Below are 18,975 nucleotides of genomic sequence, written 5' to 3' on the forward strand. Positions count from 1 at the left end.
AATACACATACCATCTCAGCTCTGTTCCCAGCTCCCCACACATACCTCACTACTCTTTCCCTTAGTCTGAGTCCCTTCACTCTCCAAAGGAAACTCATTTTAGTTGCTTGTATCAGTGATCTTATTCTTTCAGTCGCTATCCAAATCTCATCACCTTGAAGAGGGCTTGAATGAAAATGGACCAGTACATTTAAAGTGTTTCAGACCAGTCCTCGCTTTACAACAGTGTATCAGTGTAACATCTTCATTATTGTGATGAAGAACCAATCCTCCTTCTCATCTCTCACTCCAGTTTAAACAGTATCTTGAGAGATACTTCCAACTATTCCACTTGAGACAGTGGCTCATCCCTGACCAGAGGGAGCATTCCGCTCCTTTTTGTTAAGAAATATGGCCTCAGATAAAGAGGAGCAGTTTTTCATCCTGGCGGATTCACACTCAGCACCTCAAGATCCTGCCTATGAAAACCACAAACAGAATTGGTGACTTTGGGCCCTCGCAGAGTCCATCACACACAATGACCCCTTCTATGTGTAGCCACTAGCCAGGTGATAAATTATTAATATAATCGTTCACTTAGGCATAGGAAATACCCCTTTGAGGTCTTTTAGAAATGGCTAAAAGTGTTGTTTATTTTATTCTGTGATGTTTGTGGCTTGTGATTTGTTTTCTGCTGCAGTTTGTATTATTTAGTAGATTTTTGCATGTATGTCATTAGACTGATCTCTAGAAAAAGAGAGCCTTAAGGTGGCACTGAGTGGAGACTGGCATGTCCTCTGAAAAAATTACAAGAACCAGGGTATGTGTAACTTTTAGTGTCTGAGGTGTTGAAAAGAACTGCTGTTACATAGCCCACTGCCATATTTTCTCTTGATCATTTTATTGTTATTGCCTTTATTGTTTTGCCATCCCGGTACAGCAAAAGAACCCCAGTAACTGTGTCATGTGAAATAACGCATTTCCCAGGCTACATTTGTACCAAGGAAGCAGACACAGCTCTTGCTTTGATTATACAAGGCTCTAATAGCCCACAGCAGCAGCTCTGGTACCCTGTGCTCTCGCAGCACACTTCATAGAATACTTTGAGGAAGACTGTCATGAGCCTACAGATCCATAAAACACATGTAGACTTGATGATCAACTCCCATGACACCTCAGTAACCCTGCAAGGGTAAAGTACTGGTCCACTGTTCTGCTGCTGGTCCTAGATGAAAACCACACTGCCTCCTTTCCAACAATCTGACAAACTTGTCTGGTGTGGCAGAGTACTATGATTCCCCGGGTAGTTGGAGGACACTTCCAGTCCCCCCTTTTTAAATTGAAGACCATCATGCCAGTGTGAACCCCCCCATTAGTTATTCCAGTCCTCCTTTTACATTCCATGCCATCATATTTCTGGATGCAGCTGCAAGGCCCTCCTGCATCAGACAGATCCAATAGGAGTTTCTCTCTTTGACTTTTATGCACTGAAAAGTCCTCAGATTTCCTGAATCTTTTCATAGTATTCTGCTCAATAGATTTGGAAGATTTCTTATCAGTACTAGATTTACAAAATTTCTTGAAAAGACTACATTTTTTATGCTCCTTGTATACCTAATTATGATATCCTTACCTGTCACTAATTGTTTTTTTAAGGCCATGTCTACACAGAGATGGGTTTATGTGTATCTGCCAGGGTTTTTTTTTCCCCTGTCTGTGTGTTTTAGGAGCCCAAAAACTCCATCAGTAGAACAATGGCAGATTACAGTTGCATTTGTGCCACGCAAGCTAATGAGCATGATATAGCTTTTATAGCTGAATCTAAACTGCGTATGTTTGTTTACATCACACAAATTCATGCACATGCTCCATGTCTTATTCTCTGTTTTTAGTGTCTTTCTGTGGCAGCGTTACAGCCTCACTTACAGGCCTGGCATATAGACTAGGCTATGTTAGTGGTTTTGTGCAGATGCATACACTTTTGAAAAAATTAAATTGGTTTAACTTCTGTGTAGATTGATTCTAAATTGTCTAGAAAGCTGCAGTGTTTCCATTACAGTGACTCAGCCATGCCATGATTTAAGATTTTTTCACATGGGCAATGTCAAAATTTACACAGTATGCAGAGTGCGGTGATGGGATGAGAAGTGGGGCCTAATTAAACTTCATTAGTTAAGCCCACAGGCAAAGTAAACTTTGAGATCACCCAGCAAGCTTGTTACATTTAGAGTCCGAAGAGAGGAAAAGTAGCTGCTGACAAGTTGCTTCAGATTTTACAAGTTAAACAAACATAAAGATACTGATGATGAACAGAAAATGTGATACCATGTAAAGTTAACTAATTGGTCCTAACGCTATCGCTAGGCTAATAAAGTGGACACTGGTTAGCTTAAACAATATAGGATGTCATCTATGCACCGTAATGTATTAACTACTAGTAGCAATTTCAGATGAGCCTGTTAAAATATTTTTTGACAGAGTGAAAGGCAATGGAAGAAGAGAGCTCTGGACAGGTAGCAGTATCAATGCCACAAGGTTCATGCAGGACTCCTGAACAGTGTCAAATAATTTAATACTAAAGTTTTGTTAGCCAGTTCAGCAGGCTGCATGGGGATCAACTGGCTGCATGTCTGCAGCTTAGCATCATTGGGCCATCTTTGTGGGAATTTCCCTATGGAAGGGCCTTAAACTATTTTTTCAGAAGTCAAGGAAAATAAAATGCCAATACCCAGAATGCAAATTGTATCAATTGTATTGACACATTTAATTTAGTAAATGTACATATTGGTGAATCGTATTTTGTTGTTGTTTATGGTGCCTGTTGTTTGATTGATTTGGTCTGTTTTAATAATAAAATAAATAAAAAAAAACATTGGCATTAGTTACAGGAAGAGTTGGTCGCTCATGTTAACTCAGCTTTTGTTGTTGATCATTTAATTATTTTTCATATTTTTATATTATTTTTTATGATGAAACCCCTAAATTCCCAGAACTTACACACATGTAAATAAAGTTTAACTAAATCAATACTTGCTGAGAATAAACGTGTCCATCTGTAAGGTCAGGGATCGAACTGCTCATGAGCATGTTTGAATTTTAAGAGGGCACAGTAAAGGAGAAACCAATTGTTGTTGTTATCTGTCTCTGTAAACTTCCTGCAGTGCTCCAGTCATGCAGTTCTGTGGCTGCGGAGAACACATACACACACACACACACAAATGATGACAGGTGGTAGTCATTTATTAAGAAGACTATAATGAGAGCATTATTCCAAGCCACTGGAATGAGGTCAGAAATACTCTGAGTCACCAAGCTTCTCCAGCACTCAGCTGTGCTGTTTGTGTGTGTGTGTATATGTGTGTGTACAGCCTTCTGTACAATGTTTGTTTACTGTCTTTGCAGGTAAAGCCCAGTGATGCAGCACTGACTCAGCAGGTACCACAGATCTTGTTTCCATGGGGCAGCGTGGTTGTCAGGGGTGATGGCAGTCTGAGGCGTGTGAAGAGAGACTGGGTCATTCCACCTATCAACGTCCCCGAGAACTCACGGGGACAGTTCCCCGAGGATCTAGTCAGGGTAAGACACACATTAACACACACACACACACACACATACACAAAACTCTTACAGTGGCTGTGAGTTCTGCTTCAAAACAAAACAAAGACTCATAGTGTTAATATATATATATATATATATATATATATATATATATAATATATAAAATCTAATCTAATTTTAATACTAAACACAGCAACCCCAATGTGAGTTACCACAGCATATCTTCTTGTCCTGTGAGTCTTCTGTTCTCATGGGCTGTCCAACTACAAACACAGCTAATCAAATTCATAAGGAACCATTTTAATTTCAATTGACAGATTAATTTAATGCTTAAATGAATCTGTTAAATTAATCTAAATCCAATTTAACAGTTTATCAAAACCCAGAGAAAGACCTTAAGACAGACTAAATAGTCTAATATATTAAACACATATCAATATATTTAGGGAGTTTTTGAAGCAATTTTACATCATAGAGAGTCTATCTTGACTTTATTGAATTAGAAGAAAAGCAAATCAAACTTGCCTGATTTATCCTCCAGTGCTCCTGTTAATATTGTGAGAGCATATGAGGTCGGTTTCACAGACAGAACTTAAAGCTAGTCCCAGACTAAAAGTCTGTTGTAGCTGAATTTACTCAGAGTCGCTTGCATACACTTGGCTTAGATAACTCGAAGTTTACCCTTTTCTGGATTAAATTAAAACAGTTGCAAGAGGGATGATTAGTGTTAATCTAAGTTGATTCTTAAATTAATCCTTTGAAGGAGGAGGTTTAACTTCTGCTTAGAAATGTTTGCTGGGGAGTATGAACTATCTTTTTAAATAAAGACTGGCACATTCCACAAAAGGCCTGTCACAACACCAGTTGCGGATGGTAGAAATCCACTGGTTTATTTTGATTAAATAAACTTTCAAGAATGTTTTGTATGTAAAAAGCTACAACCAAGAAGGAACTACACTCAGAGATACTTTCACAAAGTACTATTTCAGTTTTTCATATTGTTAGATTTTGATTTCTTTCTTTTTGATTTATGTACAAAATAAAACCTCAATAAGACCGAATAAATAAACAAAGCTCATATAAAATCTGGTTTATAGTGATCTTGACACACTCATGAAAAAAAAAGGATTATACATTTTATTATATCTCTTATGAAGGTTTGTTAGTACGAAGGCCCAGGCGACACAGGATTTTTTTTCTTCTTTTATTTGCATTGCCTCGCAGTACTTGTGCGTTCCCTCACAATAAGTCCTGTGTTACCTTAAAAAAGGGACGATCACAGAGCAAGCACAGCCTGTTAAAGCCATTTGTTGTTTCTTTATGTGTTTCTGGTCTACATCTGTCCCTCTCAGCATTAAGTCAACATAACACACACACCTGACAATGACTTTATGTCCCTCTTTGTCAAATATAGACTATTTTGTCTGCACTATTTCAGAAGTGTCATCTGACCACTGTAACGTGTCATTCATCAGCTGTTATTCATAGACACGGCCGACCTGACGGACCTGACACCTGCCTCGCCACCGAATGGTCTCTGAGTGAGAGCATAAATACTTCCTCATCACTGCTGACGGTGTTTTGGGCCCGCTTTCTGATTTCTGTTGCCTCCTTAATTTATCTTTTGTGTTTGTCTCTTCTCGGATGACTTTAGTTTTCCAGTTTGCCTCACCTGGCAGATCTGACATGAATAACAGCTGATAAAAGACAAGTTACAGCGGTCAGATGACGCTGCTTAGGTAGAGTGCAGATGAAATTGTTTATATATAAGAAAGAAGATTAAATTATCCAATTTGAGGCAGAAGAGAAGCCAGAACGATGTACTATTTTGTATTCTTGACACAATTAACAATGTCTTAATTCTTAATAATTAACAGAGTCTAATGAGCAGGTATATAGCCTAATTCACATGAAATGAGTGTTGCTGCTTTACTGTTGTGTTTAGACTGTATATTTGAGATGAATATGATTTATTGGTAATTTATTAAATAAACATTTTCACAACTGTTAATTATTTAACCTCTTAATACTTTTTATTATTGAGATGACGTTAATTATTGCGAGGGAACGCAAAAGCATTATATGGTAACGCAAAAGAAAAAAAATTCCCGTGTCCCCTGGGGGCCTCCGTACATTACAGTTGTCTCATTAATGTTTATTTTCTGTATCATAGCTCTCTGTTCCAACTTTAATTTCATGTTCAGATATTTTAGTTTTTGCTCATGAAATATTTTTGGCTAACTTCTAGTGAATGGTCATCTATTTGGGTCTCTGCCGAGAGGTGATTGGGAGCTTTTTGAAGGAATGGAGGGAACACGTTCACTATATATAAATATCGGAAGTGTGCAACAGATATTAGTAACTTACCTGAAATTGTTCTGGTTGCATTACATGTGCTGTATTCACAGCAAATTTTCAAATGCTTTTTTTTTTAATCACAGTTGCAGTCTTATGGATTTTATATCATTACATAATTTGAATTACATCTTTTCTTGAATTTTATTAAACAACTTATTTTTACCTCTGCCATTCTTTTATTTTCAGATTCACACTAGTACATTACTCCATTTCAGGTTTTTATTATCACCAGGTTTACTTAACTTAATCCAGGACTATGTAGTCTCAGACTAACTAAAACAACTTTAAACCAAGATTAGGAAAGTGATTTAAATACGCCAGTTTAACTAGTGCAGATTAAGGCTTGATCCTGGTTTACTCTCAGCCCTGTCTCTGAAACCGACCCCTAAGCAGACATTGTTTTCTACAATAAGCTGTTAAAATATTAACTTAATACAAGTGCAGTTGAACCTAAAAGGATTTCTTATCTTTTAGTTTGTTTTTATTCTTTTTTCAGCGATTTTTTTTAACTTGCCTGTTAGGGCAATAAGATCCTGGCTTATGGTGCTTCCATTCCTTTTTTATTTTTTAATTTTCATGATTTGGAAAATTTGCAGGATTTAAGTGACATCATAGTTAATTATGACTTCATCTTGTATCAGATTTCTTTTACTTATGTAGCTGCACTCTTGAGTGTTGTCTGTGCAAGTCTAAGTCGTCCTGACACATAAGACAGATTGAGGTCAAACTCTGAAAGCTTTGCACTACTTGTATTTTTTTCATAATCTTATCTTTATACAGGCAGCCATGTTCTATAGCAGACATATCTGCAAAGATACACTGACAGCAAAAGTGAAATGGAAAAAAAATGTTTATTTGTGCAAACGCTTCCATACAGAACTTTTTTTTTTTTAATCCATCCACTGTTATTAATTGTTCCAGCTTCTTCTTCTTGTCTCTGAGAATAAATTATCTTTAAATCTGTAAATCCTTATCTTTTTGTCTCTCTTTTCCTGTTTTTGTTTGATAGATTCGGTCAGACCGGGACAAGAACCGGATGCTGCGTTATAGCGTAACAGGGCCCGGGGCCGACCAGCCACCGACCGGGATCTTCATCATCAACCCAATCTCAGGCCAGCTGTCTGTCACCAAACCCCTGGACAGAGAGCACATCTCCAACTTCCATGTAAGTCTTTTTCCAGCTGAAGTAGATGGTTTAAATCAGAGTAGACAGCACCTGGATTATTGCTTAATGAAGGCACCAACATAAACTGTCAACTTAAGATTTGATATGGATTTCAGAACTGAGTTATACTGCAGTTCGATATTACTGTCACCTGCATTTGGATGGATGAATCTGCTTCCAGTCTGCCTCACCATTCTGGTCATGTGCTATCCCTATCTCCTCTTATTTTCATCTTTCCTGTCACAGTGTCTTAGACTTATTTTCTATCATGCACAGAGAGAAGAATAAATAAATAAATAAAGGCTCCCGGTATTAGCTCACTATATCTAATACAGTCACAAACACCTCGGAGAGCACAGTCTAACCTTTTGATCTGCAGGAATACACACAGATCACATGGGAGAATTGAAATCTGGAGTCACAGCAGGGTAATTTGCATTTAAGCCATTTGATGAATATTCATGTAACTGGATGTAGTTGTCAGTGCTAGAAGCTGAGATTGGCCTACATGTTTATGCATGAGGGAGGCTTTAGCTCTTTCAGAGCCTCATGCTGATGGTACACGCTCTGTAAAGGAATGACTTATCAAGGCCAATCAGTTGCTATATTCAGCATCTTCGACAAAATTATGCTGGGTAGAATCACCTCAGAGGCTGCTAGTTTGAAAAAGGCCATTAATGTTTTATGCTATATTTTGGATTTTTAAAGAGACGTTAGTTTATTTAACTGTTGCATTTCTCCAGTAGTTTCTGTTATTTAGATACTAAGTTGATTGACTCAAATTAATTTCACACACTTTTATTTAGTCTGCATCAACAGTCATGCAGAAGTGTGCTCTACTGCAGATGGCACTGCTGTAGCAGAATCAAAGAACGAATCAGGCATATTTCAGAATGGTGCATGTTGGTGACCACAGGTCACGTATGGATCTATAAGCTGCAGAAAGCGACCTTTTTTCTAAACCTTCTTTTGTCACTTACTGTTGACTGATGTTAGTTCACGCAGTAGATACCTGAACCAAGTTGAGCTATGTGATGGCATGCTGTACATCTATATACATTTCAAGAGATTTAAGCTTTAAATTGGAGAAATATGCATCTATTTAGTTCCTTAATTTCTCAAAACCATCAGAATGAAAGCCTATAACTTCCTTGTGACTGGATGGGTGAAAGGTATTAGGATTAAGCTCACACTGTCACCAACTGTTTTACTTTATCATGGCCTAGATTCTTCTTTGGAGCCCGGTCTTCATCATAAAGATTTCTGGGACACCCTGCTGAATAAAGCAAAAACTTTAGCTGAATTTAAAATTAGCTCATCTCGTGCTGCTGTTCTCTTTGTCCTTAACAACCGCAAGCTCGACAAGAAAAAAAAGAAAGCTGCTATGACTTTTACTACCTCTTGACTTTTAATTTACCCACAGCATAGCTGAAGCTAATCGTGGAGGACCCTAACCAATAGAAGTACAGTGATTCAGACCCTTAACAGTGATCACTGCAAACCTTGGCACGCTTTCACTCAGCTACTTTTGATCCCAAGGAAAGATTTGCAAGCTGCTTTTTTCTTTTTGTAAAATTCTTGGCTCACTCTCCTTCTTTTATGGCTTCACAAGGAACACTGAAGTAACTTCAATCAGTATCCTAATTTCAGTCGTTCCATAATCAAACATTCCACTATCGGTAACATGTTCGCTAAACACGCTGTGGTCTACAATGCGCTAGGTTGCACACAACTTTATGCTACTCACAACCAATGAGGCAGATGTGACATCACATGAACTCCAGTCATACAGCGCAAAGATAATGCCTGGTCAAAAATAAAAGCCACCTTCTAATGTTTCATTGGCCCACCTTTAACTTTGATTCTTGCTTCCATTCGCTGTGGCATCATTTCAGTTAGCTCATGCAGTGTCATAACATTTAATAATAATAATAATAATAATAATAATTATAATAATACATTTTATTTCTTGGCGCCTTTCCACACCCAAAGTCACTTTACACACAAAGAAAAAAAGGAATTACATAAGAGTTAAAAAAGAATGATAATAATAATAATTTAATTAGATTATTAAATAGATTAGGAATAGAATAGATTAGATTAAGATTAAAACAACATAAAACAAACAGAAGAATTATAGTGATTAGGCCAGTTTAAACAGATGGGTTTTAAGTGCAGATTTGAAAGATGGGAGGGAGTCAATGTTCCAAAGCTCAGATGGGAGTGAGTTCTAGAGCCGGGGAGCAGAGCGAATTTATTTCTATCCTACATTCATTTTTCTATGAAAGTCTTGCATTAATGATGTTAGAGTCAGATGTGTAAAGTCTTTTTCAGCACATCCCTAAAGGTCTAGTGGAACCAGTTTGTGAGAATGATCTCATGCTCCCTGAAGCATCTTTGACACTTTGAGCCTGATTTGACATGTGCCCCTGCCTTTGTGGAAAACAATCTTGGACAAAAATATTGATGAGAAAACTTGGTTATTCAGTATATTCATATAGTTACACATAATTGATTTGGCACATTTGTTTGCAGAGCCTTTTCATTTAGAGCTAAATTAAATCTAGATGGTGACTTTTTTCTTGGAAAGCTGAATGCAAAGACCTAGTCAAGCAAGCTGCTCCCATTTGGAATTCAAGAATTGGAAGTCTTCTTCAAACACATCCAATGGCCAAACATGGCAACCATATACCTATATGAGTATGCATCACTGGGTTCTACAGGCTCTAACACAGCAAGCTGTTGGGCACATTTAGGACACCAGTAAATGTCTGTCCTTCTTGTTTTTTCACTCTGTGATGCACTGTGTGCATTGCTGGATGACATTATTTTCAGCTGTGGGCTGTCGAGTCTCTTGGTGAGAGAGCACTTCTGCTGTTCAGTGAATGAGGTCATGAAAAGGGAGGCAGCAGGGAGAGCAGAAAGCAAATGGCTAGCTTAACACTCAATCTCTTCATAACTGTTGTCTTCATTTCTCCAAAACAAACAACACTTTGGCCATGTGGGCTGAAGAAGCTGGTAACTGTAAATCAGGAGAGATCAGCTCTGCATTAGTACAAAACGCAAAGAAAATATGGATTTGCATGCTTTTCTTTACAATCTGTGCAGTCCTCTGATTTCCCTGATTGTTTAACCTAATTACTACAGACATTTTGTTTACCTGTGATTTGACTAAATTAATTTCTTCCTTTCTAAAATCAGTTTATTAGCATTTTACTGCAGCATCTTTGATGACTGTGTGTCTTTGTGTAAAGTTGCGAGCCCATGCTGTGGACCTGAATGGGAATCAAGTGGAAAACCCCATCGACATCGTTATTAATGTCATCGACCAGAATGACAACAGACCAGAGTTTACGCACACTATCTTCAATGGTTCTGTTCCTGAGGGATCCAAACCTGGTACATATGCACATTCACACACACACACACACACACACACACACACACACACACACACACACACACGAATGCATATGTGTGTTGACTTGCTGTGTGTTTCCCTGCAGGATCCTTTGTGATGGCATTGACAGCAGTGGACAAGGATGATCCAAAAACAGCCAATGGGATGTTGCGATACAAGATCCTCTCCCAGAATCCCCAGAGCCCCTCTTCCAACATGTTTACTATTAACAACAAAACTGGTGACATCATCACTGTGGCAGCAGGCCTTGATCGGGAGGTGTGTGTGTTTGTGTGTGTGTTTGGGTGGATATTTTGCACAGCATCTTTCTGTATCTATCTGAAGCAGCTGCGCTCAGCGAGTAAATGTGCATCCAGCCTGCAGAGTTTCCTCAAGCATAAAATCAGCACGTAGCTTATTCCAGTAACATTCTTACATCAATGGGTCCTGCAGAACTCCATCTGTTTTTAAGGCCATGCAGTTTGTATGCCAGTATATAATGACCATGAAATGACATTCAGCATGAAAAGAAGCAAGGTTGCTATTTACAGCTCTTTTTATCTGTCTCTTTTTATAGGAGGCAAAAAGTACTCTGTGGAAAAGTTGGCTTTTGTTTACATCACATGGAGAATGATGGATGGAGTTCTTTAATAACTGTTTTCATGTTGATATCAATACCACATTTGAACGTATCAATTAGATGAAAGCAAAATGCATTTAAGCAGAAAAGAGTATGTAGCAAGAACTTCTGCTAGCACACACACTCGATCACCTGCAGTAAATACTTTAGTAGATTAACTGTTACATTTGCATATTACCACATTCATCATTTTCCATAGATTTTACTCTGGACACAGCTGCAAAAATCTCTACAAGAACTTCAGAATGAAAGTTGAGAACATTCATGTTCTCACATGCCAACCCTCTGGAATGTCTCTAGAATAATTCAGGGCTTCTTGCATGAAGTTGCCACAGTTTCACATTTATCTCCTAATCTGATGAGTGGAAAACAAAGTGGAGAGGAGTTGAGTCAAGAAGCGTGAAGCTGAGTCAGTACAATGAAAACGTGTTCTTACTGTTCTCAATTTAGTTGTTTGTTTGATTCAACGTGTTTTACATTCTTTACACACAACTGGACAAAATTGTTGACATAGTCGTAGTTGCTCAGACTATGACACATTTATCACAAACGCAAGATATTTCAGTTTTTCTGTGGTTCTGTAGCTTTGGATCTCAACATGTCACCTCACCAGCTAATGAAGTTTTCAGTTTCTGTCAACTCAAGTGAGACTGAACTGGTTGTTTTTTTTTTTTTAATGAATGACAGTGAAAGTCAAAACATCCTAAAGCATTAAATATCAAACTGCTAAATAATGTCAAATTTACTAAATGTGTTAAGAACACATTTGAATGCGTTTAGTGAAGTCCAAGTTGTTTCCTTTGTCCAAAAAATGATGTCATTTCTCCCCTGGTGGAAGAAAGGCAGTCAAGTCTGTTGCCACATGGTTAGCTATTTCTGTTACCATATTTACTTTTATTATTAATATTAACAAATAATGAGATGGTTGTTGACAGTGTTTGTTTTTTGTCTGGTTCCAGAAAGTCACACAGTACACCCTGATCATCCAGGCTACTGACATGGAGGGAAATCCAACATATGGCCTTTCCAACACTGCCACCACTGTCATCAGGATCACTGATGTCAATGACAATCCCCCTGAATTCACCACAGAAACGGTACACACACACACACTTACACACACACTTACACACAAAAAGAGGAAATGTACAGGCTTTAAATCAGCCAACAGGATTGAGGTACTGGTATTTTAAATTATGCTGAAGCTTTCAGAGCTTTTATAGACAGCTGGCAGATGGTGGAGGGTGAGAAGCCAATGAAACATCCAGTATGTTTATCATCCTTAGTGTAGCTGAACAGGTTGCTCCATGAGACAGAGTGTTTGTGGAAGGTAGCATGCAAGAGGAGAAGTCAGTTTAGATAACATTATAAAAAAAATAAAAACACAGGTTTGTTTATAGTGTCTCAGTCACATATTGGTTTCAAAATTTTAAAGAGTCTGTTTGGTTTTGTTGGTTTTTTTATTTCCTTCAGTTCTTTGGGGAGGTTCACGAGAACAGGGTGAACGTGATTGTTACTAACCTGACTGTGACAGACAAGGACCAGCCCCACACGCCGGCCTGGAGCACTGTGTACCGCATCATTGCCGGAGACCCCTCCGGACGCTTCTCCATCCCAACTGACCCCACCACCAACGAAGGCTTACTCACTGTTGTCAAGGTGGGCTTTGATCTTTACAAGTACAACTCACTAGAAACTATCAGATTGATTTGACAAAACTACAGTGTGGAAACATTAAACTGTCCCCTCTTCCCATAATACAGAGCTGACAGACACTCAGCAAGTGTCACACATCAGTAAAGCTTTGATATAAAAGAAAAATAAAAAGGGGAAAGAAAGTAGGAATTTACATAAGTAAAGTTAATCCTTACTGAAAATGTTTAAGAATTCAAAATGAATTTTCTGGCATTTTTAATTGATATTTCAGTAAAAGTTGACCAGGAATTCTTATAGATTTATCATAGATAAGCAGTGTAAACTCTTCACGTGCATGGGCATGTCGAAAGTCTCTCCTTAAAGCAATAATCCACATTGTTGTTTAGCTTCTTTGAGGTTGAAATTAGAAATGTGTAACATTCAGACAAGTTTCATGTCCGAGATATCCAGTAGATCCTGTTTTAAACTGGCCTCCTGACCTCTGTCCAGCCCATAGATTTTGAGCTGACCCGTTCCTTCATGCTTACCGTGGAGGCAGAGAATGAGGTCCCTCTGGCCCGTGGCATCCATCTGCCCCGTCAGTCTACAGCGACTGTCTCCGTACGAATCCTGGACATCAATGAGAGTCCAGAGTTCAGCCCCAACCCCAAATCCATCAAACTGGAGGAAGGTCTACCTGCTGGGTCTTTGCTTACCACCTTCACTGCTCAGGACCCAGATCGATCCATGAGACAGTCTGTCCGGTAAATAACCCACAGAGGAAGCTCATTCAATTTACAACATATATGTGTCTCTATATATGGAATAAAAATGTATAATTGATATATTTTCTATTCAGCAGACTCAAGTATGTTTCATTTGCTGATAAGAAATTATTGAAAAGTTAATCTATGATTGATGTAGACTTTACAGGGTTATATTTGAAAAAAATCTAAATTATTTAATTATTGGCTCATGATTAAAAAAAAAAGCACCAAATTTTAAATAGTGTTTTTCTGCAAAAATGGAAGTTTTCTTTTTATTCTATTCTTGTTAAACAAACGTATTATATGGAAGATACAATATATCCTCATGTCCTTTTGTTTTTATGAAATTAACAGAATAGCAACACGATGGTTGTTACATCCTTATTTTCACGTTAAAGCAGTAAATATGGCTAAAATATTCTTATGAACATCTGGTCTGGAAGAAAATGTGTTTTGTGTTTTCTTGCTACACGAAGCTGACAGCTCAACAACAATGCCAAGCAAGAGAGCCTGCAGGACTGCTGCTTTTTGTCCCCATCCTTCTTTCTTTTACATCCCACTATTAGTTTCTAAATGTGGTGCTGAAATCTTTGTAACCTAGCAACAGCCAATGGTGGATGCTTACTGTGTTCATGAAAACATGCGAGTGCATGCACATTCGTGTTCAAACACATAACGAGTGTTTTGTGCACTACAGTCGGCCAGCAGGGCATTCTGCTTTATGATTTTCTTTCTGTTCTATAGGTGCTGCTTCTCTTAAACAAATTTTTACATGCAGAGAAGCGTTTTTGGACTATTTATCCTTTTAGAAACAGTTACTAAATTGGCAATATTCCTTATTCTTTTGTGGTGCGTTTATGGCCTGCAGGTTGAATCTGTGCCACCTGATCTCTGCAGCTGTTTGAACAAGATTAATACATTTCATCAGCAGGTTACAATTATTTTTAATCTCAATTACGTTAATTGTTTACATATATTTAACTAAAAATATATTTGTATTTAATTTTATAGTCTAAGCAGAGTCAGTTTCAGTGGAAGTAAATAGGATTGGAACCAATCAGCTCCTCAGTGGCTGCTTGGCTTTCATCCAGGAAGCAGATAAAGAAGGTTCTGTGTGGTGGCTTCTCATGACAGCTCTCTCTCTGTAAACCCAGGTACTCCAAGTTGTATGACCCTGCCAACTGGCTGGAGATTGACCCAGTTAACGGACGGATTTCCACCGTGGCGATCCTTGACCGAGAGTCTCCATATATCAAGAACAACCTCTACAATGTCACGTTCATGGCTTCTGATGACGGTGAGACATGTGGGCCTTGCTGTTGTCCTGCAGTAACCCCCACATATGGAGGTATTCTACGTTCACTGCTGCTGATTTCAGCATGGAGTTGGTGTCATAGTCGACGTCTGCAGGGTAGATATGTGCAGCAGCAGCAGCACATGGATCTATAAGCTTATTTTTAGCTGTTGTGGCTCCGTTACAGTAACAACCAGTAAGGCTTTTTCACATTTTGCATCAGATCATATATATTAATTAATTCAATACGTTGTCTTTAATTTACTGTAGTTAGTAAATAAACTGAAAACATCACAGTTGTATGACTCTGGTGAATTAAGCCATCTGCCGCAGATAGAATGACTTTAGCTCTTCTGGACTATATATCCTATTTTCTTCAGTAAACAAGCTCCATGCTTCTCTGAAGCTGCTATAAAGCACCAAGCGCACAGAAATATCATGTTGATGTTACAGGATATCATGTATAGCTGGGAAACTATAGAACATGTTGCAATAGGCTGCACTTTCCAAAACAGGAGGATCAAGATTTTCTGCAAAGACTCCAAAGTCGAGCAGCAGCAAGCAGTCATAAAACTGATGAAAAGATCATGTTCCATCTTGTTTTGTGGTGGTAGCATGTTTCTTCCTTATTTAATTTGACTTAAATTATTGTAAGATTACACTGACATCCTTCTGGGCACAGTCCTGTCATTGATTTGTAAATCAGATGTTTTCCTATCTATTTCGTGCATTTTTCCCAAAGTCGTTCTCTTTTTTTCAGACCACAACCCTGCTTTATAGCCTTTAGAAAGAGGAATCTCTGTTCGCAGTGGAAAATTGTTGAAAAAGAATGCCATTCAGCAGCAGCTCCGTCCATCCCACCCGTCTGTACAGAGAGCTCGCTGTGTTCTGCACTTCCTGCTAGCTGACCATCCTAGCAAATTCCCTGTCCTTTTCTCTCACGCACTCACAACAAAACTTGTGCAAAAGCTCAAAGCGCATATGTCTGCAGGGTTTCAGTAGTCACTCTATGCTTTGGTCACCTCTTAATATGGTATTTGCTGGGTTTTTATTTGCCATTATGCATTCATGAATTTCCAACATTCAGTGAAGCACCCACGTTACTGCTGGTTCTCATATCATGTTTAGTAGGCATGCATGCTGTTTTCTTTCAGTATCTACATTTCTGATTTTTCCACATTTGCTTCATTCAGAATTTTGTTGATGATTTTGTCTTCTGACAATACAAACCTGGTTTATAGAATCAGCCTGTTTTAGAGGTAGGGGTTTTGTCCCAGTTTAGGAATCCTGCATTTCTCTTTCACAAAACTTTTAGTTTAAATTCTTAATTAACTTAAAGACAATCTTTTTTATTTGTTTACTATTTAAAAAACTGAAAATTCATTATGTACAATTTTTAGCTATTTTTTTCTAGATGTGGAATATAATGAGCACAAAAAATGGTGAAAATTGACAAAAACAGCTATTTCTATTGATGGCGACGAGGTCATTTGTCAGACACACAATTTTTTTTAAATTAGTTTATAGCCAAATTACAAAGCTCTGGGTTTGAGGCTATGATGTCTCCATAACTGAGACAACTTGAAGCTCATGATGCTCATGATTTTAAAAAGATGGTATGAAATAAAAAACAGAGAGTACTTTGTACTTCCCTACTTCATAACAAAATAAATCAAGTTAACTGTTTTTACACTCTGCTCTCGATTGTAAATATGACTGATTTAGTTGATTTCAGACTTTTCAAAGGGATTGATGATAAAAAGAAAAATGAAAATCATCAGCCCTGTCCTTGAAGGGATATCTATTTTTCTTTGAAGTGGGTTTGGTGTTTTAGCTGCAGTAAACAGAACACTCTCAGTTTGGAGAATCAGAAACAAATCCTGATAGACAAGCTGAGCTAAAAGCTGCTCTGAAGGAGCTTTGAAAAGAGAAAATGTTGCAATACACAGCTGTTTTCTTTGTCTCTAAACATAAACTGCAGATGGTCCAGGTGGTGTTGAGGACTGTGTTACTGTCCAGTGCAGAAATGATGTAGTAAAAATACACAGTATAATGTTTGTCTGAACTATTGTTCTAAACTTGTTTGAGGTAAGGGTAAATTTAATTTTTATATATAACATATTTTCTAAATAACACCTTGTGAGTACTTTTTTATCCAGTAACACATGACACATAAAGAATTTTTAAAATCCCTGACAGTTTTGTTTGTGTAGCATCGATGTCTGGTATCTTTTGCTTCTCAGCACCTTCATGCATGGAAAAATATTTTTTAAACTCCTGGTCAAATTTCCCTCATGTTTGCTGTTCAGTCTTTTGGCTGTTAGTCTTTCTTTATGAACATGATCAAATGGTAAAACTAAGTTTCCATTTTTATTTGGGGTACTTTAGTGGACAGAATGATATTTTAGGCAACCCTGACTAGTTCACCCCAGTTTGGAGCCTACCAAAGCCTAACGATGGCATCTTACTTAAATAAATTTTAAAATAAAAAATCAAACACTAATTTGTTAATTTTTCATGACTGGTGTCCAGGCATTCCTCCTGCCAGCGGGACAGGCACCCTCCAGATGTACCTGCTGGACATAAATGACAATGCCCCTCAAGTTTCCCCTCCTGAAGTGGAGATGTGTGAGAAGCCGGATCCCAGTGGCATCAACATCACAGCTATCGATTCTGATCTGACCCCCAATGGAGGACCCTTTGCTTTCGAGCTAGCCAATCGCCCGTCAGACGTACGTCGAAACTGGACCCTATATCGCCTCAATGGTTAGTATGACATGAGCATGTGTTCCTTCAAGTTGAAGATGGTATGATGGCTGGTTTCTTCTAAAGTATTTGGCATCCTAATATGCTCCATGAGCCACTTAATACCAGATAATCAGAACAATTTCTCAGTTCTGATTTTCAAACCAATCCACCATTACACACCGTCATGATCCACAGCTGCAGTTATTTTTAGTGGCTACAATTAAAAAAGAGCATATCACTATTACTTAGAAAAAAATTCCCATTATACCATTCTAGTGTTACAGTTTTATTTTGTTGTTATTTCCACTTCAACTTCTTAAGTTTCAGCTGCTTTAAAAAGGTGTGCAAAATCAGCTAAATCTCCTTCTGGATCTTTCTACTACAAACAGTTTCTTGGAAAGTGTTCTTGGTTTCAGACTACAATGGCTTCAATGGTTCCATTTGTCTGCCATTTCTCCATGGCGTTTATAACTGAGAAGATAATGATGTGAAAATAGCTTACTATCAGAGCTCTTGGCCCAGATGTTTGTATATCCCTTGTTTTTATTTTTAAATTGAACAAAAGAAATCAACATTTTTGACTGATATATAGAAAATGATGTTTTATTGATAAATTTATTCCCTCAGGAAACCATCTTCTGGCATGCACTGTAAAAGATATATAACCTTTATCTCATTCAACACGTCATCAAACAGATAAGTCCGGTAAAATCAGGGGCTTCATTAAGGTTCTCTCATCCACTGGTCAGCTGCTAACCGACTCTAAGCTTATTGATGATCGTTTTTTTGTTTTTATAGTCAGTTATACACCGTTCAATCCACAGCGACTCACAGTTCAACACTTTTCTTAATTCTCTTGATATTCCATCACTTAGCAAGGCCACCAGGGAGGTCCTGGACTCTGACTTCAAACTTGATGAAGTCAAGTCTGCCATCACCTCTTTTCCAAGTGGTAAGGCATGTGGCCCAGATGGGTTTGGAATAAAAATCTACAGAGCTCAAGTAGATGTAGTCGCCCCACTTCTGCTCCAGATGGTAAATTGTTCTGTGATACACAATTTACCAAAATTGTGTATGATGCACATATCTGTCTTCTTCTGAACAAAGACAGGGATGTAACTAATGTTGATTCTTACCGCCCTTTAGGCCTATTAAACAGCGCATCAGAAAATCATTGCAAAAGTTTTGACCAATCGACTCAGTAAACATATCGGTGCACTCATCCACTCTGAGCAGTCAGGTTTTGTCCCAAAAAGATTCACATTCTCGAACGCCGGCTGTCAAATGTAATGTATATTAATGATTAATGATACACTGAATTCAGCAGCTATCTTTCTCTCGATGCCTAGCAAGCATTTGACCAAAGGAGGATTATGGCTCTGATCCAGATGCTATATGCCTCCCCAAAATCCTATGTTCTGACCAATCTTT

At 38.1% G+C, this 18,975-nt stretch overlaps 1 protein-coding gene across 1 annotated transcript in view; it reads left to right on the top strand.

Annotated features, from left to right (window-relative positions):
• The window catches only part of LOC121653011 (cadherin-2-like), a 65,286-nt gene that overhangs the window by 33,001 nt on the left and 13,310 nt on the right, over positions 1-18,975 (top strand). The window contains exons 4-12 of the mRNA XM_042006189.1: positions 3,382-3,555; positions 6,905-7,060; positions 10,315-10,459; positions 10,567-10,739; positions 12,060-12,197; positions 12,574-12,759; positions 13,246-13,499; positions 14,657-14,799; positions 17,329-17,562. Coding sequence (XP_041862123.1) covers positions 3,382-3,555; positions 6,905-7,060; positions 10,315-10,459; positions 10,567-10,739; positions 12,060-12,197; positions 12,574-12,759; positions 13,246-13,499; positions 14,657-14,799; positions 17,329-17,562 — 1,603 coding nt within the window. The remainder of the gene's footprint in view (positions 1-3,381; positions 3,556-6,904; positions 7,061-10,314; positions 10,460-10,566; positions 10,740-12,059; positions 12,198-12,573; positions 12,760-13,245; positions 13,500-14,656; positions 14,800-17,328; positions 17,563-18,975) is intronic.

Source organism: Melanotaenia boesemani, chromosome 14 (assembly GCF_017639745.1).
Source record: "Melanotaenia boesemani isolate fMelBoe1 chromosome 14, fMelBoe1.pri, whole genome shotgun sequence".
Classification (NCBI taxonomy): Eukaryota; Metazoa; Chordata; class Actinopteri; order Atheriniformes; family Melanotaeniidae; genus Melanotaenia; species Melanotaenia boesemani.